Source organism: Chinchilla lanigera, unplaced genomic scaffold (assembly GCF_000276665.1).
Source record: "Chinchilla lanigera isolate Chin_1 unplaced genomic scaffold, ChiLan1.0 scaffold00054, whole genome shotgun sequence".
NCBI classification, from domain to species: Eukaryota; Metazoa; Chordata; class Mammalia; order Rodentia; family Chinchillidae; genus Chinchilla; species Chinchilla lanigera.
The window spans coordinates 7,778,817-7,795,886 of record NW_004955455.1 but is presented as its reverse complement, the minus strand read 5'-3'; the positions used below and the strand labels follow the sequence as shown (position 1 = coordinate 7,795,886).

Below are 17,070 nucleotides of genomic sequence, written 5' to 3'. Positions count from 1 at the left end.
CCCCCCTTAGCTTTTCACTTACATGATATTCTTTAATTTAAAGTAATGATTCTACCCAATAGCTCTTTAGGAACAAAATACAGCAATTCAAAGCCTATTCATTAATGTGTGAATTTGACTTTTACCATACACACATTGTGTAAGCCAAATGTGCTACTGTCTCTGAACTACGTGCCAATCAGAATAATTTGCTAAAAGCAACTATATTTAAAAGAACAGAACAAAAGTAACTGAGAAGTTATCTCATCACTTACTCTCTAAATCAGAAATAATGAGGTTGTCATGAAGTTTCACAGCTCTATGTTGTTCTACTTCATCTTCAAGCTCAAAGATAGTTTCTTTCATATCACTCCTTTCTGTCTCTTTTTCCTCCAGCTCTGATCTTAGTTTTTCTAATGTCAAATTCAAATCTTCAATTTGTTTCTTAGCTTCTTCTTGGAAGGCTCGGTATTCATCCTCTACCTATATAAAATTGACAGATTTAGAAAAGTTCAGTTGTTCTAAAATAAACTCTAAAACTGAGGTAAGCAATGTTTCAAGTGGAAGCTAAGTATAAAGTTCTATGCACGTGTTCGCTTCAAAAGCATACATACTACTAAAGTACTATGCATGAACTAAAACAATTTGCAAGAACCATTTTAAAAAAGTGATACATAACTCTACAATAGTATAAGATATGATGTAAACACTTAAACTGTTGCTGTATGACCAACCAAATATCACTGAACTTACTTTCCCCTTCTCCAAAGCTTAGACTAAAAACAGGCACTTAATTAATGATTAATATGCTTCCCTACAAAAAATGTTTTATTTGTGATAGCTTCAATATCAAATTAAACACAAAAACAAAAAAATTCAAATAATGTCTTTGCTGAAGTATTAGAACAAGCGGGCTGGGGATATAGCTCAGCAGCACAGCACCTGCCTGGCAAGCACAAGGTCCCAAGTTTGATTCCCAGTACAAACAAAAGAATAAAAAAGATAAAGTATTAGTGCATAGTGAGGGGCATAGTTCAGTGGTACAGCACATCCCTAGCAAGCATAAACCCTAAATTTTAATCTGAACTCAGGGGAGGAGAGCCAGTATTAGTTCATAGCCCCCCTTTTAAGAAATAAAAAACTTTTTATTAATAAAAAACTTTTTATTAAATAAAACTTTTAGCTAGTTGTTCCTCAAACAAAGGACTAAGATCTAGAACATATGAAGAATTGAAAAAAATCAGACCACCCTCCAACTTAAAAGACTCAATCTAAAAATGGGCATCTGAGATGAATACACACTTCTCAGATGAAGAAGTAGAAATGGCAAATAAATATATGAAAAGGTGTTCAACATCACTGGTCACTCAAGACATGCAAATTGCAACACTGAGATTCCATCTCATTATTAAGAAATCAAATGCTGGCAGGCATGGGGGAAAAAAGGACCTTCTCCACTGTTGGTAGGAGTGTAGACTGGTGCAACCACTGTGGAAATCAGTGCACAGATTCCTCAAAAAACAAGGACTAGAAGGCCCATTTGACCCAGCTACTTCCCTTCTTGGTATCTTCCTGAAAGAATTAAAAACATCACACCACAGAGATATAAGCACATCCACATCTGTAACAGCACAGTTTGTAATAGCTAAACCTGGAAACAACCCAAATGCCCATCAACTGATGAATGGATTAAAAAATGTGCTTTTTATTTTACAGAATAGAGTACTACTCAGCTATAAACAAGGATAAACTTGAGACATTATAGCTAAATGGATGGCTCTTGAGATCATAGTCTTACATAAAATAAATTGGACAAATGCATAGATACTGCACTATCTTTCTGGTATAAGAAACTGAAAGTGTAAATAAGAACCAAAATGTACAATAGATATTGTGAAATAGGAAGAAACTATTCAAAAGAAAAGGGGAACTAGGGAGGTAGAGGGGTAAAGGAAAAAAAGGAAATAAAAAAAATGAGAATAAAAGGATAAAGCCAGGTATGGTGGTGAACACCTGTAATCCCAGCACTTGGGGAGGCTGAGGCAGGAGGATTGTTGCGAGTTCAAAACCAGCCTGAGCTACAAAGTGAGCTCAAGGCCAGCCTGAATTGCATAGCAAGTCCCTGTCTCAAAAAGACAAAAAACAAAACAAAACAAAACAAGAATAAAATGTAAATAAAGCTTTGCAAATAAGGAAGGGAAAGGGGGTTGAAGGGAAAGAAGGGGAATGGAAAAAAGAGGAATAAAGATATATCATTTACAGATATAAATTCCCTATGATGAATGTGATCTTTATGCATATCTAAATGGTACCAATAAACTTAATAATAATTTTTAAAAAATAACATCTTCTAAACTATCTCTAAAAGGGATCACTAAAAAATTAATCACTAAAAAATTAAAGTGTGTTATTCAAATTTTGGCCAAAGATGTACTAATAATTCTTCCTTTAAAGATTACTATACTAACATTAAAAATAAACATGGGAAACAGAATAACAAGTCTCTCTCTCTCTCTCTTTCTTTCTCTCTCTCTCTCTCCCTTCTAATCACTTCCATCAGGAGGATACAGAGCCCTGCCCAGAATGCCAAAGCAGCAGTTCTGGGTCCTCACTATTAAGCTGAATGTTTACAGAACAGCAGGGCTGAAGAAATAACCCTAAGATACTTATCAGCAACTAGACCTCCAAGAAATAACCCTAAGATACTTACCAGATACTAGACCTCCAAGAAATAGGAGCCCCTATACTCCAAAACTATTCTTAACTCACAACACTATCTGAAAAACTATAACTACTGCAGGATAAGAGGTGGCAGACACTGCTGATCCAAAGGACTGAAATATCAGTTCTTCGGCTATCTTATGCCAAGCTATTTTAGAGATGAGGATATAAAATTCCATGACACTTCACAGGCAGAGCCAGAATGAGGTACAAATTCTGATGTTAGCTGGAACACTAGCCCAATCCTTTCATAAGCAAGAAAACTGTGAATGCAAGTGACATTCTTATAGGACTACTTATCATCTTATCAACAAAAGAAAGCTATTCTTGGGCTTTAAAAAAATATTAGCTTAAATAAAAGCTAATGACATATTAAACAAGTGCTCCTGGCTCTCAAAAAGTATGTTGTATACAAAAGGTACATAAGCTTCTCCAGAACATTTTTATCTATTTAAAGAATACCTTGGCAATGGTGTCCTGCAATCGATTGGCATCATTTCGGGTGTGAGCCAAATCTTCCTGCAGGCTACTAGCCAAAGTCTCTGCCTTTTCTTTGTCCAGCCTAACACTCTCCAAGAGATCCTGAATATCAGATTTGTCTCCAGAGTTATGGATAGAATATAGTTCAGCCACTTTCTGCTTTTCATTCTCCAGCTGGGCCTTCAGGCGATTCATCTCTATCTGGTCGCTGGACACTGTGGCTTTGTACTCCTCTAAGGTGGCTGCCAGGGCTGCTTTACCCTTCTGCTCAGACTCAATTATTCGCTCCATGTGGTGACTGCGTTCTTTGAGTGCACCTATCATTTCTTGAGCTTCTTTATTGTCTTGTTCTGCCATTTTCAAAGTATTGCTTAAATGCTGCTGGACACCAAGAAGCTGCTCTCGCTCAAAACGGGCATTCTCAGCTAAGTCCATGTAACGTTGCTCTAATTCCATGTAGCGTCCACTTTTTACATCTTCATCTATAACATAAGAAATATGATGCTCATCTAGAAGGGAATGGAAATACTCAATCTGTCGGCTGAAGTGTTCCAACTTATCACTTTGTTGACACAAGGACTCCATAAGGATGACTTTCTCCTCCCCAAGCCTTTCATTTTCACTATTCAACTCTTGGGTAATCTGCTGCAAATCAGCTAGTTCCTGCAGAGTTGCCTGAAGTTCCTCACTTGTACTGTGCTGGTTCTCTTCCATCTGGTGTATCCGTTCTGTCAAGCAAGCAACAGACACTTCACTAGCATTCCCACTGCTCCCTTTACGAGAGCGCTCTATGCTTGGAATGCCCTCTGACTCTGAAGATGATGGTGCATCGAGGGCATCATCGCTTGAGGTCAGGGGCTGGTAAACCTCACTGCACTCGCTGTCCAGGTTGTCCATAGAGTTACTGTGCTGATGGTCCATGAGTGTATTTTCATCCTGACTCAAGAGATCCTCCACTGACCCAGGTGCAGAACCTTCCACTGAGGAAGTCAGAGTTCCGCCCCCATCACTCTGGTTACCAGGGGCAATTTCTGGGCTCAGGGACTGGTAACCAAACAGTTTTTCGGAATTGTCTAACCTTTGCTCTAGGGAAAAGCCCAGTGCATTCAACCTGTCCTTTAACATTCTGTTTTCATTTTTTAGCTGGTTGAGTTCTTCACGGATGGCAGTATTCTGTTCTTGCAACTGCAATAAAGTGGACTCAACATCAGTTGGCTGGTGAGCAATAATGGTTTCCTTCTCTTCAGACTTTTCATCACCCTCGGAGTGATCTTCATTAATGCCCAGCTGAGCACGCATGTCTCGGAGTTCATTTCTCAAATGTAAAATTTCCACATCTTTGGTTTTTGCTAGCGTGAGAAGATCTTTCACTTTAGCTTCTAAAGCAGCTTTGTCACTGATCTGATTGTCCGATTTAGACTTGCTCATACGAACATCACATTCCATAGCAGTGCGACTGCGGGAACGTTTAGCCAATGCCACGTCATTAGCTCCCTGACCTGCAGAAGGCAGTTTTTTGCTCTGGTTTATTCGAGTACGTTCACGTAATCTTTCTCTAGTAGAACTGGATTCTTTATTACCTGCAGAAGTGCTCCGCTTGGTTGAAGAACTGGTGCCTACATGTTTAAAACAAAGAATTGACAGCAAAAAATTATCAACAAAAAGGTATACACTATAGTTTATATCCCAGGTCCAATAAGGTACAAATCTGGGGATCTACACATTGATTTATGCCTACATTAGTCTTGTCTTATAGCTACTTTAAAAATCCAGGTTCCTCAAAACTAGATCACTCATCTTTAATGAGTACTGAAAAAAAGTTTTATGCCTAATTTTATACTTTAAAAGAGTAAACTGTGTGAATATGAATTATCTCAGTAAAGCTGTTGCTTTTTAAAAAGATATATATAATAACTCTACTCCAGAAACATAGCTTTAAACAGCTGGCCAGAGGTATAATATTTTAGCACAAACTAGATAAAGATGACTGTAGGATTAGCTATTAAGTGGCAAATGAATTGGAGAAACAAATGTTAAAGGGAGGTCATCAGTGAACAAAAAAGGGAAAGACGGCCTCAGGACAAATTAAAAATCTAAGATGCCTACAAGAAATAAATGATCAAAGTAAATGTGAAAAAGTTTCACATCACAGAATGCCAGATAAATGTTAACAGAAATTATAACAACAGCTAACACACACCTAGTGCTTACTCTACAAGTTACAACAGTGCACTGGGGATGCAGCTTAGTGGTAGAGAGTTTGCCTTGCATGCTCATGGCCCTGCATTCCATCCCCAGCAACACCCCCTACACACAAATTACAGACATCAATTTATAGAAACCTCATCAGAACTCTGAGGTAACTGGAGATGGTAGTATATGCCTGTAATTTCAGCTACTCTAGAAGCTGAGGCAGAAGGATTATAAATTTAAGGCCAGTCTGGGCAATGTAGTGATACCCTGTCTCAAAATAAAAAAGGACCTGGAATGCAAAAGGCCCTGAGTTAGATCTCCACTTCAAAAAAATACACACATCTGAGACAGATGCTATCATCACACTTTACAAGTTAAAAAAAGGCAGACAGAGAGAGGTTAAAGAATTCGCCAATACCAAGCTGGGTGTGGTGCCCCATGCCTATAATCCTAGCACTTGAGAGGTTAAGACAGGAGGATCACCGTGAGTTCGAGGCCAGCCTGGGCTACATAGTGAGTTCAAGGCCAGCTTGAATGGCATAGCAAGACTCTGTCTCAAAACAATAATAATAATGATATCAATATTAAATAATGATACTATATTAATAAAATCAGCTGAATAAATCATATTTTCCTAAACGCTAACATTTTAAACCTTTAGGGGCTGGGGATATAGCTCAGTGGCACAAGTGCCTGTCTGGCAAGGACAAGGTCCTGAGTTCAATTCCCAGTACCAAAAACAAAATTCTGAACATTTGAAAACTGACAAGGTCATTTAGGCTAGGCATGGTGGCACACACCCGTAATCGCAGCACTCAGGAGGCTGAGGCAGGAAGATGGTTGCAAGTTGGAGACCAGCCTGGGCTAAAAAGTGAGCTCAAGGTCAGCCTGAACTGCATAGTGAGACCTTGTCTCAAAAAGACCAAAACAAACAACCAAAAATCATTTAATACCAGTGCCCCCAAGAAATACATTTAAATACCCATAAGTACTTAAAACAATATTTTTTACTTAAATAAATAATTTATTTTTTAAAAATAAAAAATAAAATTTAGATGTAATCACTATTTTTAAAGAACCTACTGGTGGCCATCAATGTTACAGAGGTTTCAAGGACAAATGATCTCTGTGATAGAATATGTTCTTAATTTTGCCACTGACTAGGTAGAGGAGACAGGTAACAGACTGGCCACAAGACAGAAAAAGGAAGGAAGCAGCAGCAAGTATGATGCACCAAAAGGAAAGGTAAGGTGATACACTTAACAGAAGCAGCAGGGACAGATCCCCAAACATAAGACACAATTCAGTGCATCACCACAAGTCAAAAAAATGTTCTTGAGGAGTAAAGAAACATAAGCAAAAGAGCTTTTTATGTAAATTAATCTAGAGGATGTGACATGGAACATATAAAAGAAGAAAGTAGAGGAGAGATGTGGGAAGGTAAACGAATAAAAGTAAAGGAAGGGGCCTACATTTCAGGAGGAGGCAGAAAGAATGGCGGGAGGATGGACAATAAACCTGACAGATTTTGAAGGCAGACTGACAGGTTAGGAAAAACAGGACTGACAAGGCCCTAAAGTGAAAGAAGTAAGGAAATGAGAAGAGGCAGAATAGAGAGAAGAGAAATTCTCTTCCTGGGATTACTGTGATGAATAGGATTCAGGTAAAGACAGGTTACCTAATATACACTGAAATCAAACAGCTTTCGTGGAGTGAGTCACAGAGTGAGTTAAGGTAGAGCAGATGTACAGAATCAAGCATGCTGTTAGGGGTTGAGCTCCTCCCGTACCCATATGTTAAAGCTCTAACCCTAGAACCTCAGAATGTGACTATATTGGTAAGTGAGCCAAAGAGGTAATTAAATTAGAATGGGACTGTTAGGGTGGGCCCTAATCCAGTATGACTGGTGTCCTTATACGAAGAAAAGATTAGGACACAGGCAGAAGGATGGCCATATAGGGACACATTTGAAAAGACAGCAAGCAATCTGCAAGTCAAGGAAAGAGATCACAATAAAACCAAACTTGCCAACTCCTTGATCTTAGACCTCTAGACTCAAGAACTGTAAGGAAATAAATTTCTACCGTGCAAACCACCTAGTCTGTAGTACTTTGTTATGTCAGCCTTATCAGACTAACTCAGACATACAAGTCCATACTGGAGCAACTAAGTTATTTAGAGAAAATGATAAATGATTCTTGAAGTCAGTGGCATGGGTTAGCAGAGTACCACCTGGATACACAGTACAATTCAAAAGGCTAGAAATAGGAAGAGACAAAAAGGAAAACAGAGAATTTAATTTCCAGTTTCCTTCCTACCACATAGGTTAAAGTGGTGGTGGTGAACCTATGGCATGTGTTATTTGTTTTCCTCTAAGACAAAAAATGTAAATATGTGAGCTGTTTTTTCTAAACTAAAATTTCACTGTTGAGATTTAATTACAATGTTGGTACTTTGCAATACGTAAGTGAGTTTTGGGTTGCAGTTTGGACCCTCACCTCTAAAATATTCTTGCCATCACTGGCCTAGAGTATTAAAGGTGACAATGACCTCAGGCTCAAGAGGTTAAAAAAAAAAAAAAAAAAGGTTCAATCCTTTCTTTCTCCACTACTAGGTTTGAACCCAAGGCTTGATACAAAATTGATCCCTTGCTGGGCATGGTGGCGCAACCTATAATCCCAGCACTCAGGAGGCTGAGGCAGGAGGATCCTTGCCAAGTTTGAAGCCAGCCTGGGCTACAAAGTGAGCTCAAGGCCAGCCTGAACTACAAAGAGAGACCCTCAAAAAGAAAAAAAAAAAAAAAAGAAGTAGACCTAAATAAAATATTTACTGAGTAACTGAATGTATGGCCTTTGGCTAAGCTTTTAGCTTAAATGTGTATTTCTCCTCTCTAAAATCAGAAAACAGTCTTTACTTCATAAAATGAAGATGTTAATAAAATGAAATAATGCAAGCCAGGCATGATAGCACACTCCTGCAATCTCAGTACTCTAAGAGGCTGAGGCATGAGGCTGCCAAATTCAAGCCCAGCCTGGACAACTTAGGAAAACTCTCTCTCAAAAAATACATAAATAAAAAGCCTGAGATGTAGCTCAGTGCAAAGGCCCTGGTTCAATTCCAAGTATTGTAAAAATAACAACAACAACAATGCCTATAAAAAGGACTGAAATATTCCCTCTTGTTAATCATACTGTACCACTATTAAAATTACAAGTAAGGTATGATCTGAGATGGAAGGAAGATTTCACAGAAAGTCAAAGCACTCAGAGGGACAGTAGATAAAAGTGAGCTGGCGAAGTCTAATATATACAACAGAAGCTGCTAGCCTAAATGTTGATGACAGAAGAGGATCTATTATAATTTCTGCTTTTATGAGCTTTATTATAATCACATGATTTTAGATTTACTAGAAGTTCTTAAGACTTTTTCAAGTTTTTTTTCTTTAAGTGTTAAAAAGTAAAATTGATAGTGCCCCTCCTTGGCTTGCAGAATGAGTCAATTTATCAGCTCCATGAAATCTAAAAAGTAAACTATTGCTGAATCAACATAAGATGGAAGAATTTAAATGAATGACTCTAACATTGATCATTAAAGATTAACATCACATAAAGAGAGACAATCAGAATTGAAGTGCATCGTAACAGTTGGTCACAAGACCACATATGAAGGAGTCTTGTCTTTAAAAAAATAATAAATGAATGAATGAACGAATAAATGAATGAGGAACCTCAGTCTGTCCCATTAGAGCTAAAGGCCCAAATGTCACAGTGAACAGAGAGGACAAAGGATTAGATGGTCAAAGATATCATGGGGATGTTGTGATATCAAGATAAATACTGGGAAACACTATAGGTCAAAGGCTAGTTTCTTCAAAAATTAAACAGCAGGCATCTGGGGATCTAGCTGAGCGGCACAAATGTCTGCTGGCAAGTGCAGGGTCCTGAGTTGGATTCCGAGTACCAAAAAAAAAAAAGAAAAAGAAAAAGAAAAAGAAAAAACAAAAATGAAACAGCAACCAAAAAAGGGGATAAATCTACAGATTCATAAAAGAAGATCTGAGGGCTGGGGATATAGCTCAGTGACACAGCACCTGCTTGGCAAGTGCAAAATCCTGAGTTTGAGTCTCCATACCAGAAAAAAAACAAAAACAAAACACTTGAGACACAACAGCCAATTATTACATATGAATCTTATATAAATTCTCATTCAAACAAAAATAGTTTTTAAAAAATTAACAAGACAGGTAGAAATTGGGGGCCAGGGATATAGCTCAGCGGTACAGTGCCTTGCTTGGTAAGCACAAGGTCCTGAGTTCAGTTCCTAGTACCAAAAAAAAAGAAAGGTAGAAATTTAAGTACTTACTGAATAATTTATGGTTTAAAAATAATTATTATTTTAAGGACTGATAACAGTATTGTGACCTTTTTTTTTTTTTTTTTTTTTTTTTGGTCTTTTTGACAAGGTCTCCCTATGTAGTTCAGGCTGGCCTTGAGCTCACTTTGTAGCCCAGGCTGGTCTTGAACTGGCCAATGATCCTCCTGCCTCAGCCTCCTGAGTGGTGGGATTACAGGTGTGTGCCACCACGCCCAGCTCTGTGACTATGTTTTTAAAAGATAATGAAATATTTATGGATGAAATTATATGATATCTGCAATTGGCTTCAAAATAATAAGGGGCTTGGAAGTGTAGCTCAGTAGAACAGTTGCATAGCATGTGAAAAGGCCTAGCTTTAATCTCCAGCATTGCATGCTGGAGTTTTAAGTTGGTAAGAGTGATGAAAACGTGTACTTTTGCATATGCTTGAATTTATCTTTTTTAAAATTATATTTAGGTGGAGTACCCCAAAGAACAATGCACTGTATCTATTTAAACAAAAGGCAACTGACATCTCAGATGGAATGTCACCCATACCTGTGTTGATCTTGGGTTTGTTCTCCACAGTGGTCATGGCAGGGGTAGATGCTGAAGATGCTGCAGATGGGCAGACGCTTTTCTTTCCTTTAACACCATTCGTCACTGTCACCCCTCCAGCCATTCCAGCTAAAAGATCATCACTGCTCTTGGTCTAGAAGCAACAGAAAATGTTTAAAGGATGACTGCATGGAGTAAAATTAAATATTTCAAAACTACACAAAGCTCTTAACTTTTAGTTTAAGAGCTCTACCAAGACTTTCTGACATTTAGTAAGCAGTACACCCTACTGCACTATAGAAAGAGAATCTGTGTATAAACAATCACAGGCTTCTTTTTAAGATAATAAAATTATATACACCATTTTATGAAGATTTTATGGATGTCTGTTATATGTCTACGTGTCCCAGATTCAGTGACAGATGGGAAAAGTAAAGACACCATCCTTATTACTTTTTCATTTAGGATGTGACTCATGGCAGGAGGCATCTCAGTGAAGCCACATGGGCTACCTCAGACAGTTCTATATGGGCACAGGAAGGGTCACCTTCGAATTTCTAGAGAGAAGTTTCACAGGGTTTCCTAAGACAAAGGATTACTATCTAGAATATAAAAAGAACTCAAAAAAAAAAAAAAAAAACCCTCAAATTTAAAGACCCAGTCCAAAAATGGGCATCTGAAATGAATAGACACTTATCAGATGAAGAAGTAGAAATGGCAAATAAATACATGGAAAAATGTTCAACATCAGTAGTCATTTAAGACATGCAAATTAAAAACAACACTGAGACTCCACCTCATTCAAGAAAGAATGGTTATTATCAAGAAATCAGTAATAAATGCTGGCGAGATTGTGGAGAAAAAGGAGTCCTTCTCCACTGCTGGTGGGAGTATAGACTGGTACAACCACTGTGGAAATCAGTATGGAGATGCCTCAAAAAAAACAAGGACTAGAGAGAGGTCCCATTTGACACAGCTATTCCCCTTCCTGGTATCTCACTGAAAGAATTAAAAGCATCATACCACAGTGATATATGTACAGCCATGTTTATAAACAGCATAGTTTGTAATAAGTAAACCTTGGAAATAGCTCAAATGTCCATGAACTGATGAAAATGAAGATGTTTTTAATATAATGGAGTACGACTCTGTCATAAAGGATAGCTTTGAGACATTTCTAGCTAAATAGTTGCACTTTGAGATCATACTCTTAAGTGAAATAAATCAGACATACATGTGTGAATACCACACTGTTTCTCTGGTGTGAGAAACCAGAAGTGTAAATAAGGACCCAAATGTATAAAAGATATTGTGAAATAGGAAGAAAACATTCAGTTGGGAAGGGGAACTTGGAAGAGGGGAAGGGAAAGGAAGGAAGGGAAAAAGAAAAAAAATGAGAAAACAAGGAAAAAATGGAAACAAAGCTTTTGTAAATAAGGAGGGGAAGAGGGGTTGAAGGAAGGGTAGGGAAATGGGGATAAAAAAGATGAAGATATATCATGTATAGGTACAAACTCCTTATGATGAATGTGATCATTATGTATATCTAAAATGTATCAATAAACTTAATTTAAAAAAAAAAAAGCTGTGGAAAAAAGGAAAACTACTTTGTAATAAAGGAACCAAAAAGTTTTATCTCCTTAAGGTGAAGACGCAAGTTAGCCTCTTGATTTATGCTGTCTTCTATAGGGGCCATATTAGGGAGCTCTTGGATAATTGTAATGAATTCATTTCTACAAATTAAAATGGTTCATATGTAACTAATTTCTGAAGTTTCTTCCAGTTCTAATTAACAGTGACTCCATTTAATGAGAACACATCATTTGAGTTATAATATAGCACTATTAGGTAAGTAAAAATACTTTAAAAGAGGTAGAGGGGCTGGGGGTAAAGCTCAGTGGTACACTGTTTAGCATGTTCAAGGCACTGGGTTGGAAGCTCAAAACCATAACAAAATAAAAATAAGGCAAAATAGAAATCAGTGTTTTCAAGTAATTAAATAGAACTAAAGTCTAGTACTGTACTTTAGGGCTGTCACATTATAGGTAATGTAGCATAGCTACAATAAAGAGGAACAGAGACATTGTAACACACACACACACTTTTTTTTTTTTTCCTTTTGGAGACAGGGTCTCAACGTAGTTCAGGCAGGCCTTGAATTTAATACGTAGCCCAGGTTGGCCTTCAAGTCACGGTGATCCTCCTGCTTTAGCTTCCCAAGTACTGAGATGCCACCATACCCAGCTGTTTATACTCCTTAAGACTTGTTTCTGCTAATAAAAACTCACTATCACGATGATGTAAAAAAAAAAAAATCAAATCAAAAATCTTTTTTGCTATCAATATATAAACTCACAGGATATAAACTCCATATACTCTTCTAATTTCAAATATCTTTTCTACTATTAATATAGGCTGAGTTTATCTTTGAACTAATTTTCCTTCTATCATAAGCGAAATAATCTTTTCTTTTACAGTAAGTACATCTGATCACCATCCTATATTTTTTGTTTTGTTTTGTTACCGGAAATCAAACTCCGAACCTTGCACTTGCCAGGCAGGTATTTGTGCCACTGAGCTATATCCCCAGCCACAACGACCCTATGTAGATAATCAAATGAAAAAAATCACTTAATCATCACACTTCCCTGGTTATAATTTGCTTTTGCGTCATGGCAAAAGTAAACATCTACCGGGGTACTAAGTTACAAACCCTGCATTAACAATTCAGATCACACAGGATCAGCACAAGAACAGACCAGTAAAACTGAGTAATAATCCATGGGTAGAGGTACAGCTCTGTGGTAGGGTTCTTTCCTTACATTTGTGAAGCACTGGGTTGGACCCTCTGAAAAGAAAAAGTCCACAAAGAGCCAGGAATGGTGGTACACACCAATAATCCCAGCAGTCTGGGAGGCCGAGACAGAAGAATCAGAAGGTCAAATTTAACCTGGGTAAAATTAGTGACTTAGCAAGACTTTGCCTCAAAATAAAAATAAAAAGAGCCAGGGATATAGCTGAGAGCAAAGGCCCTGGGTTCAGACCCAGTGGAAGGTAGTCCATATAGAGACATTTGATTTATGGTTAAAGAAGCCGTACAGAATACAGGAGCTTTCCAGTAAATAGTACTAGGCCATTTGTATTTCACAAAGTAAAAAATTAAATCAAAGTCTATTTCACACCATATCAAAAATAAGTCTAAGGTTTTTAATCTATGACTCAAAATCTTAAATCATAATGAACTGATGAACTTGAACATACAAAAATTAAAATCTTTTTAAAAACCAAAATTTTAATCTCAAAAAGGCTTAAAATCCTTTTCATGGCCAAAAAAATTATAAATTAAAAAATACCATGAAAATCCAGACACTGATACACCACCTATTATTACCTACCAGCTTGGCAAAAGCAAAAGTATGACAACATATCCTTCTGGGAAGGATGTGAAGAAACAGGCACACTTTTAAGCTGCATGTGGAAACCATCTTGATATAAGCCTAATGAAAGGGATTAGGCAATATATAACAAAGTTACACATGCAAGGTTTACCTTTTGTTCACTCTAGGGATTTAGCCTGAAGTCCCATCTCCAATAATAGTAAAAAAAACATATGCACAAGGGCTATTTCATTCCAGCATTGTTTTTCACTGTAAAATACTAGTAGACCTTAAGTGCCTATACACAACAAAATTAATATAGCTCCCGTTAGTGAACACAACGAAATTATTAGATGCCTACAAAAAGAGTAAGATTGCTATAAACTGATAAAGAGATATTTTTAGAATACTTTAAGTGAAAATAAGCAAAATGAAAAAAGAAGGCACCCTCTGTATCAGAAAGGGAATATTTAAACTAGGCATGGTCAGATTTGCACAGCTGTAATCCCAGCTACTCAGCAAGCTACAGCAAGCTGAAGCAGAACTGAAAGTTCAAGCCCAGCCTGGGCAATTCAGCAAGATCCTGTATCAAAATAAAAAATTTTAAAAAGGGGTGGGCTCAGTGATAGAGTGCCCCTGGGTTCAATACCAGTACAAGACAGGAAGCAAGGGAGAGAAAATTTTTAAATGTAAATATAGCTTTATATTCATGCAAAATGAAACATTGGAAGGATTAAAAAACAAAAAACAAATAAAAAAAACCCCTTATATCCAAAAGGTGAATGGGAACAGAGTAAAAAGGAATGGAGGGCATGTGTCTGTCTGAATATATCTTCTCATACAGTTCTAAAACCACACTAGTGTTTCACATACCCAAAATAAATAAATTAACTAAATAAACAAAGATGGGGGGGAAACGAAGATGGGAACATGTAAAATGGTACACAATAGAAACAGGTGGACTTTATTTCAAATGAATTGCATAACCCAAGTATCTTCTGAACACAATTATTTTGGCCATAAATCTGAGATAGTCAGGGACCAGAATAGGGACAAAGGACAAATAACCTATTACTCAAAAGTATGATTTGTGTTTTCTTCTGAGACAATTAGAGACTTAAAAATGGTTTTTTGGTTAAAACAGTGACGCTTCACTTGGACTTACCTCTTAGGTATAATAAAACAAAACTCAGCCTTCATTTAATACACCCTTTATTACCTTAAAACTGTAGATATAGGTACATTATTCATTTTTTTAAAAGTCAGCCGAATGAAGTTTATTAGCCTAAATTTACCTACCTATCTCATCTGCCTTCAAGATGGAGGAAACCAAGATAAAGAGTAACTAAAGCAGTGTCCAGAATTCAGAGAGACATCCAATTACCAGCCTTTACAATGTCCAGTTCCAGGCCCTTTCCCTTTGAAACAACATCTAAGCCTCCAGCCATTGTCCTAAACTGACAGTTACTTGGAACCTAGGAAAAGCAGAGCCTCACATGACTAAAACTACCACAAAGATAACCACTTCAAGAGGATGGAATCACCCCTCAAGCCAGGATTCCTCTAGATCTACAAAACCAAGACAGACATAACAACTGACCAAACCACAGTCTACTACATTATACCCTTTAAACCTGGTCTCCACTTTTTTATGGACAGGCCAGTTTGATGCCCTTCATCACAGTATGTTCCCTCCAGCTGCTCAAGCTGGAGTACTTTCCTACTATTTTTTCTTTTTTCTTTTTTTTTTTTGCGGTACCAGGAATCAAACTTACAACGTTGTGCTAGCCAGGCAGGCCCTTATGCCACTGAGCTATATCTCCAGCCCCCTACTATTTTTTCTTACTTTGTTTTGATAAGGACCAGCCTCATATTTGTCAGCTCCTCAAACTAAAGTCCCTTACCATTTTCTCTTTACAATTAAAGTACTTTTTCCTGCAAATTTATGCTTTACTTTTAATCTCCACTATCATGCCATGAAGTAACTAATCCTCAACATATGAAGCCAAAAGCAAAAAATGTATAAACAAATATTGCGTGCTATTTGACAGGTTTGTTCTTTGTAGTGATATAAATAGCAATCCTGAAACCATTTTCTGTATATTCTAAGACTGAGAATCTACCTATCTGCAATATGCATATGCATACTAAAAGTGAGTTTTTCACTGAAGAAGAAAGAGATTACAACTATGAAACACGAAAAGGCTATTATGAACCTTGTATGTCACTGGAATTGGAAATATCAGTGTAAACTCAGACATTTCAATGTAGAGAAAAACAGATGTACAGTGGACCCTTGACTTATGAACTCACCTCATTCACAAGGGATGGTTGTAACTCAAGTTGACTATTAAGTCAAGACTATTTTTCCCAGAAGAAATAATGGAAATACCCATAATGCATTCCAAACTACCCCTTAACTAAACTTTTCATAATAAAAAAGAATTGTATAATGTATATAATCTCCCAGAAAAAACAGTAATTTTCCTCACATATTCACCAAAAAGTTATAAAATGTGCCTAGTTTACCAGAAACAACAATTTCATACTGTACTTACCATTCAAGTTTACATCTTTGGCTTGAAGAAGGGAGGATGAAATGAAAAGTAGATTATTATTTAGAAGGAGAGTCCCCTCCCATAAGAACATTAGGAATCTGGCTCTCTGGTGTCCTTTCTTTCCCTGGGAGAGTCTGGAGTCCACTAGGACCGGCTTCTGGCTCACTAGGTCTCAACGTTTTCAAAACTAAAAACTGGTCTAAGGGCCAGCATTTGGTTGTAACCCAAGTTGTTTGCATGTGAGGTCAGTGGTAACTCAAGGGTCTACTATAGAAACTGATATGCAGAGGGGTGTCTGTGTGAGCAAAAGCAATAAACACACTAATTTACAGACACTGGTTTTTAAGTTCCATCCTCCACTAAAAGGAGTAAGTCCTCTTTTAAGAAATGGCTGACTAAGGGTGAACAAGGTTTACTATAGCAAGAATTGACAACTGCTGCAAGAATAACGGGACATGTACAAGGGCATATGAGCCAGCATGAAAAAGGTCCCATAGGCTAATTCAGGGTAAATGTTAACATTAAAATAAATGATGCCTACTATTTATTGCTGACTAAGTTAAGAATCCCCGAGACTTCTGGGAAGACAGCAGTGTGATGAGCAGCAGATAAAGAGCCTCTCTGAGATTTGGTGTCCACACACTGGAACAAAGCAACAAGAGGAAGAGGAGAAGGGAAATGGGTCCCTGGGACGCAGCAAGGATCTGAAGCAAAAACCGAAGCCCACTGGGAGAGCAAAAAGAGAGTCTTCAACAAAGGAGGTGGTGGCAAGCAGCACTTTTTCTCCCTGAACTCAAACTGTGTAGGAGGAACTGCTTGAACCAGCAGATGCAAGGTGACTACTGGATACC

At 37.5% G+C, this 17,070-nt stretch overlaps 1 protein-coding gene across 5 annotated transcripts in view; it reads right to left on the bottom strand.

Moving 5' to 3' along the window:
* Nucleotides 1-17,070, bottom strand: part of Specc1l (sperm antigen with calponin homology and coiled-coil domains 1-like) — a 140,385-nt gene that overhangs the window by 83,603 nt on the left and 39,712 nt on the right. For 3 of the 5 annotated variants that reach the window (XM_005396373.2, XM_005396376.2, XM_005396374.2), the window contains exons 3-5: nucleotides 10,285-10,438; nucleotides 3,163-4,796; nucleotides 255-462 (exon numbers count right to left, since the gene is read on the bottom strand). In XM_005396373.2, coding sequence (XP_005396430.1) covers nucleotides 255-462; nucleotides 3,163-4,796; nucleotides 10,285-10,438 — 1,996 coding nt within the window. Of the gene's footprint in view, nucleotides 1-254; nucleotides 463-3,162; nucleotides 4,797-10,284; nucleotides 10,439-17,070 lie in introns of those variants that run through there. The other 2 variants (XM_005396375.2, XM_013520321.1) reach the window with 2 other exon arrangements.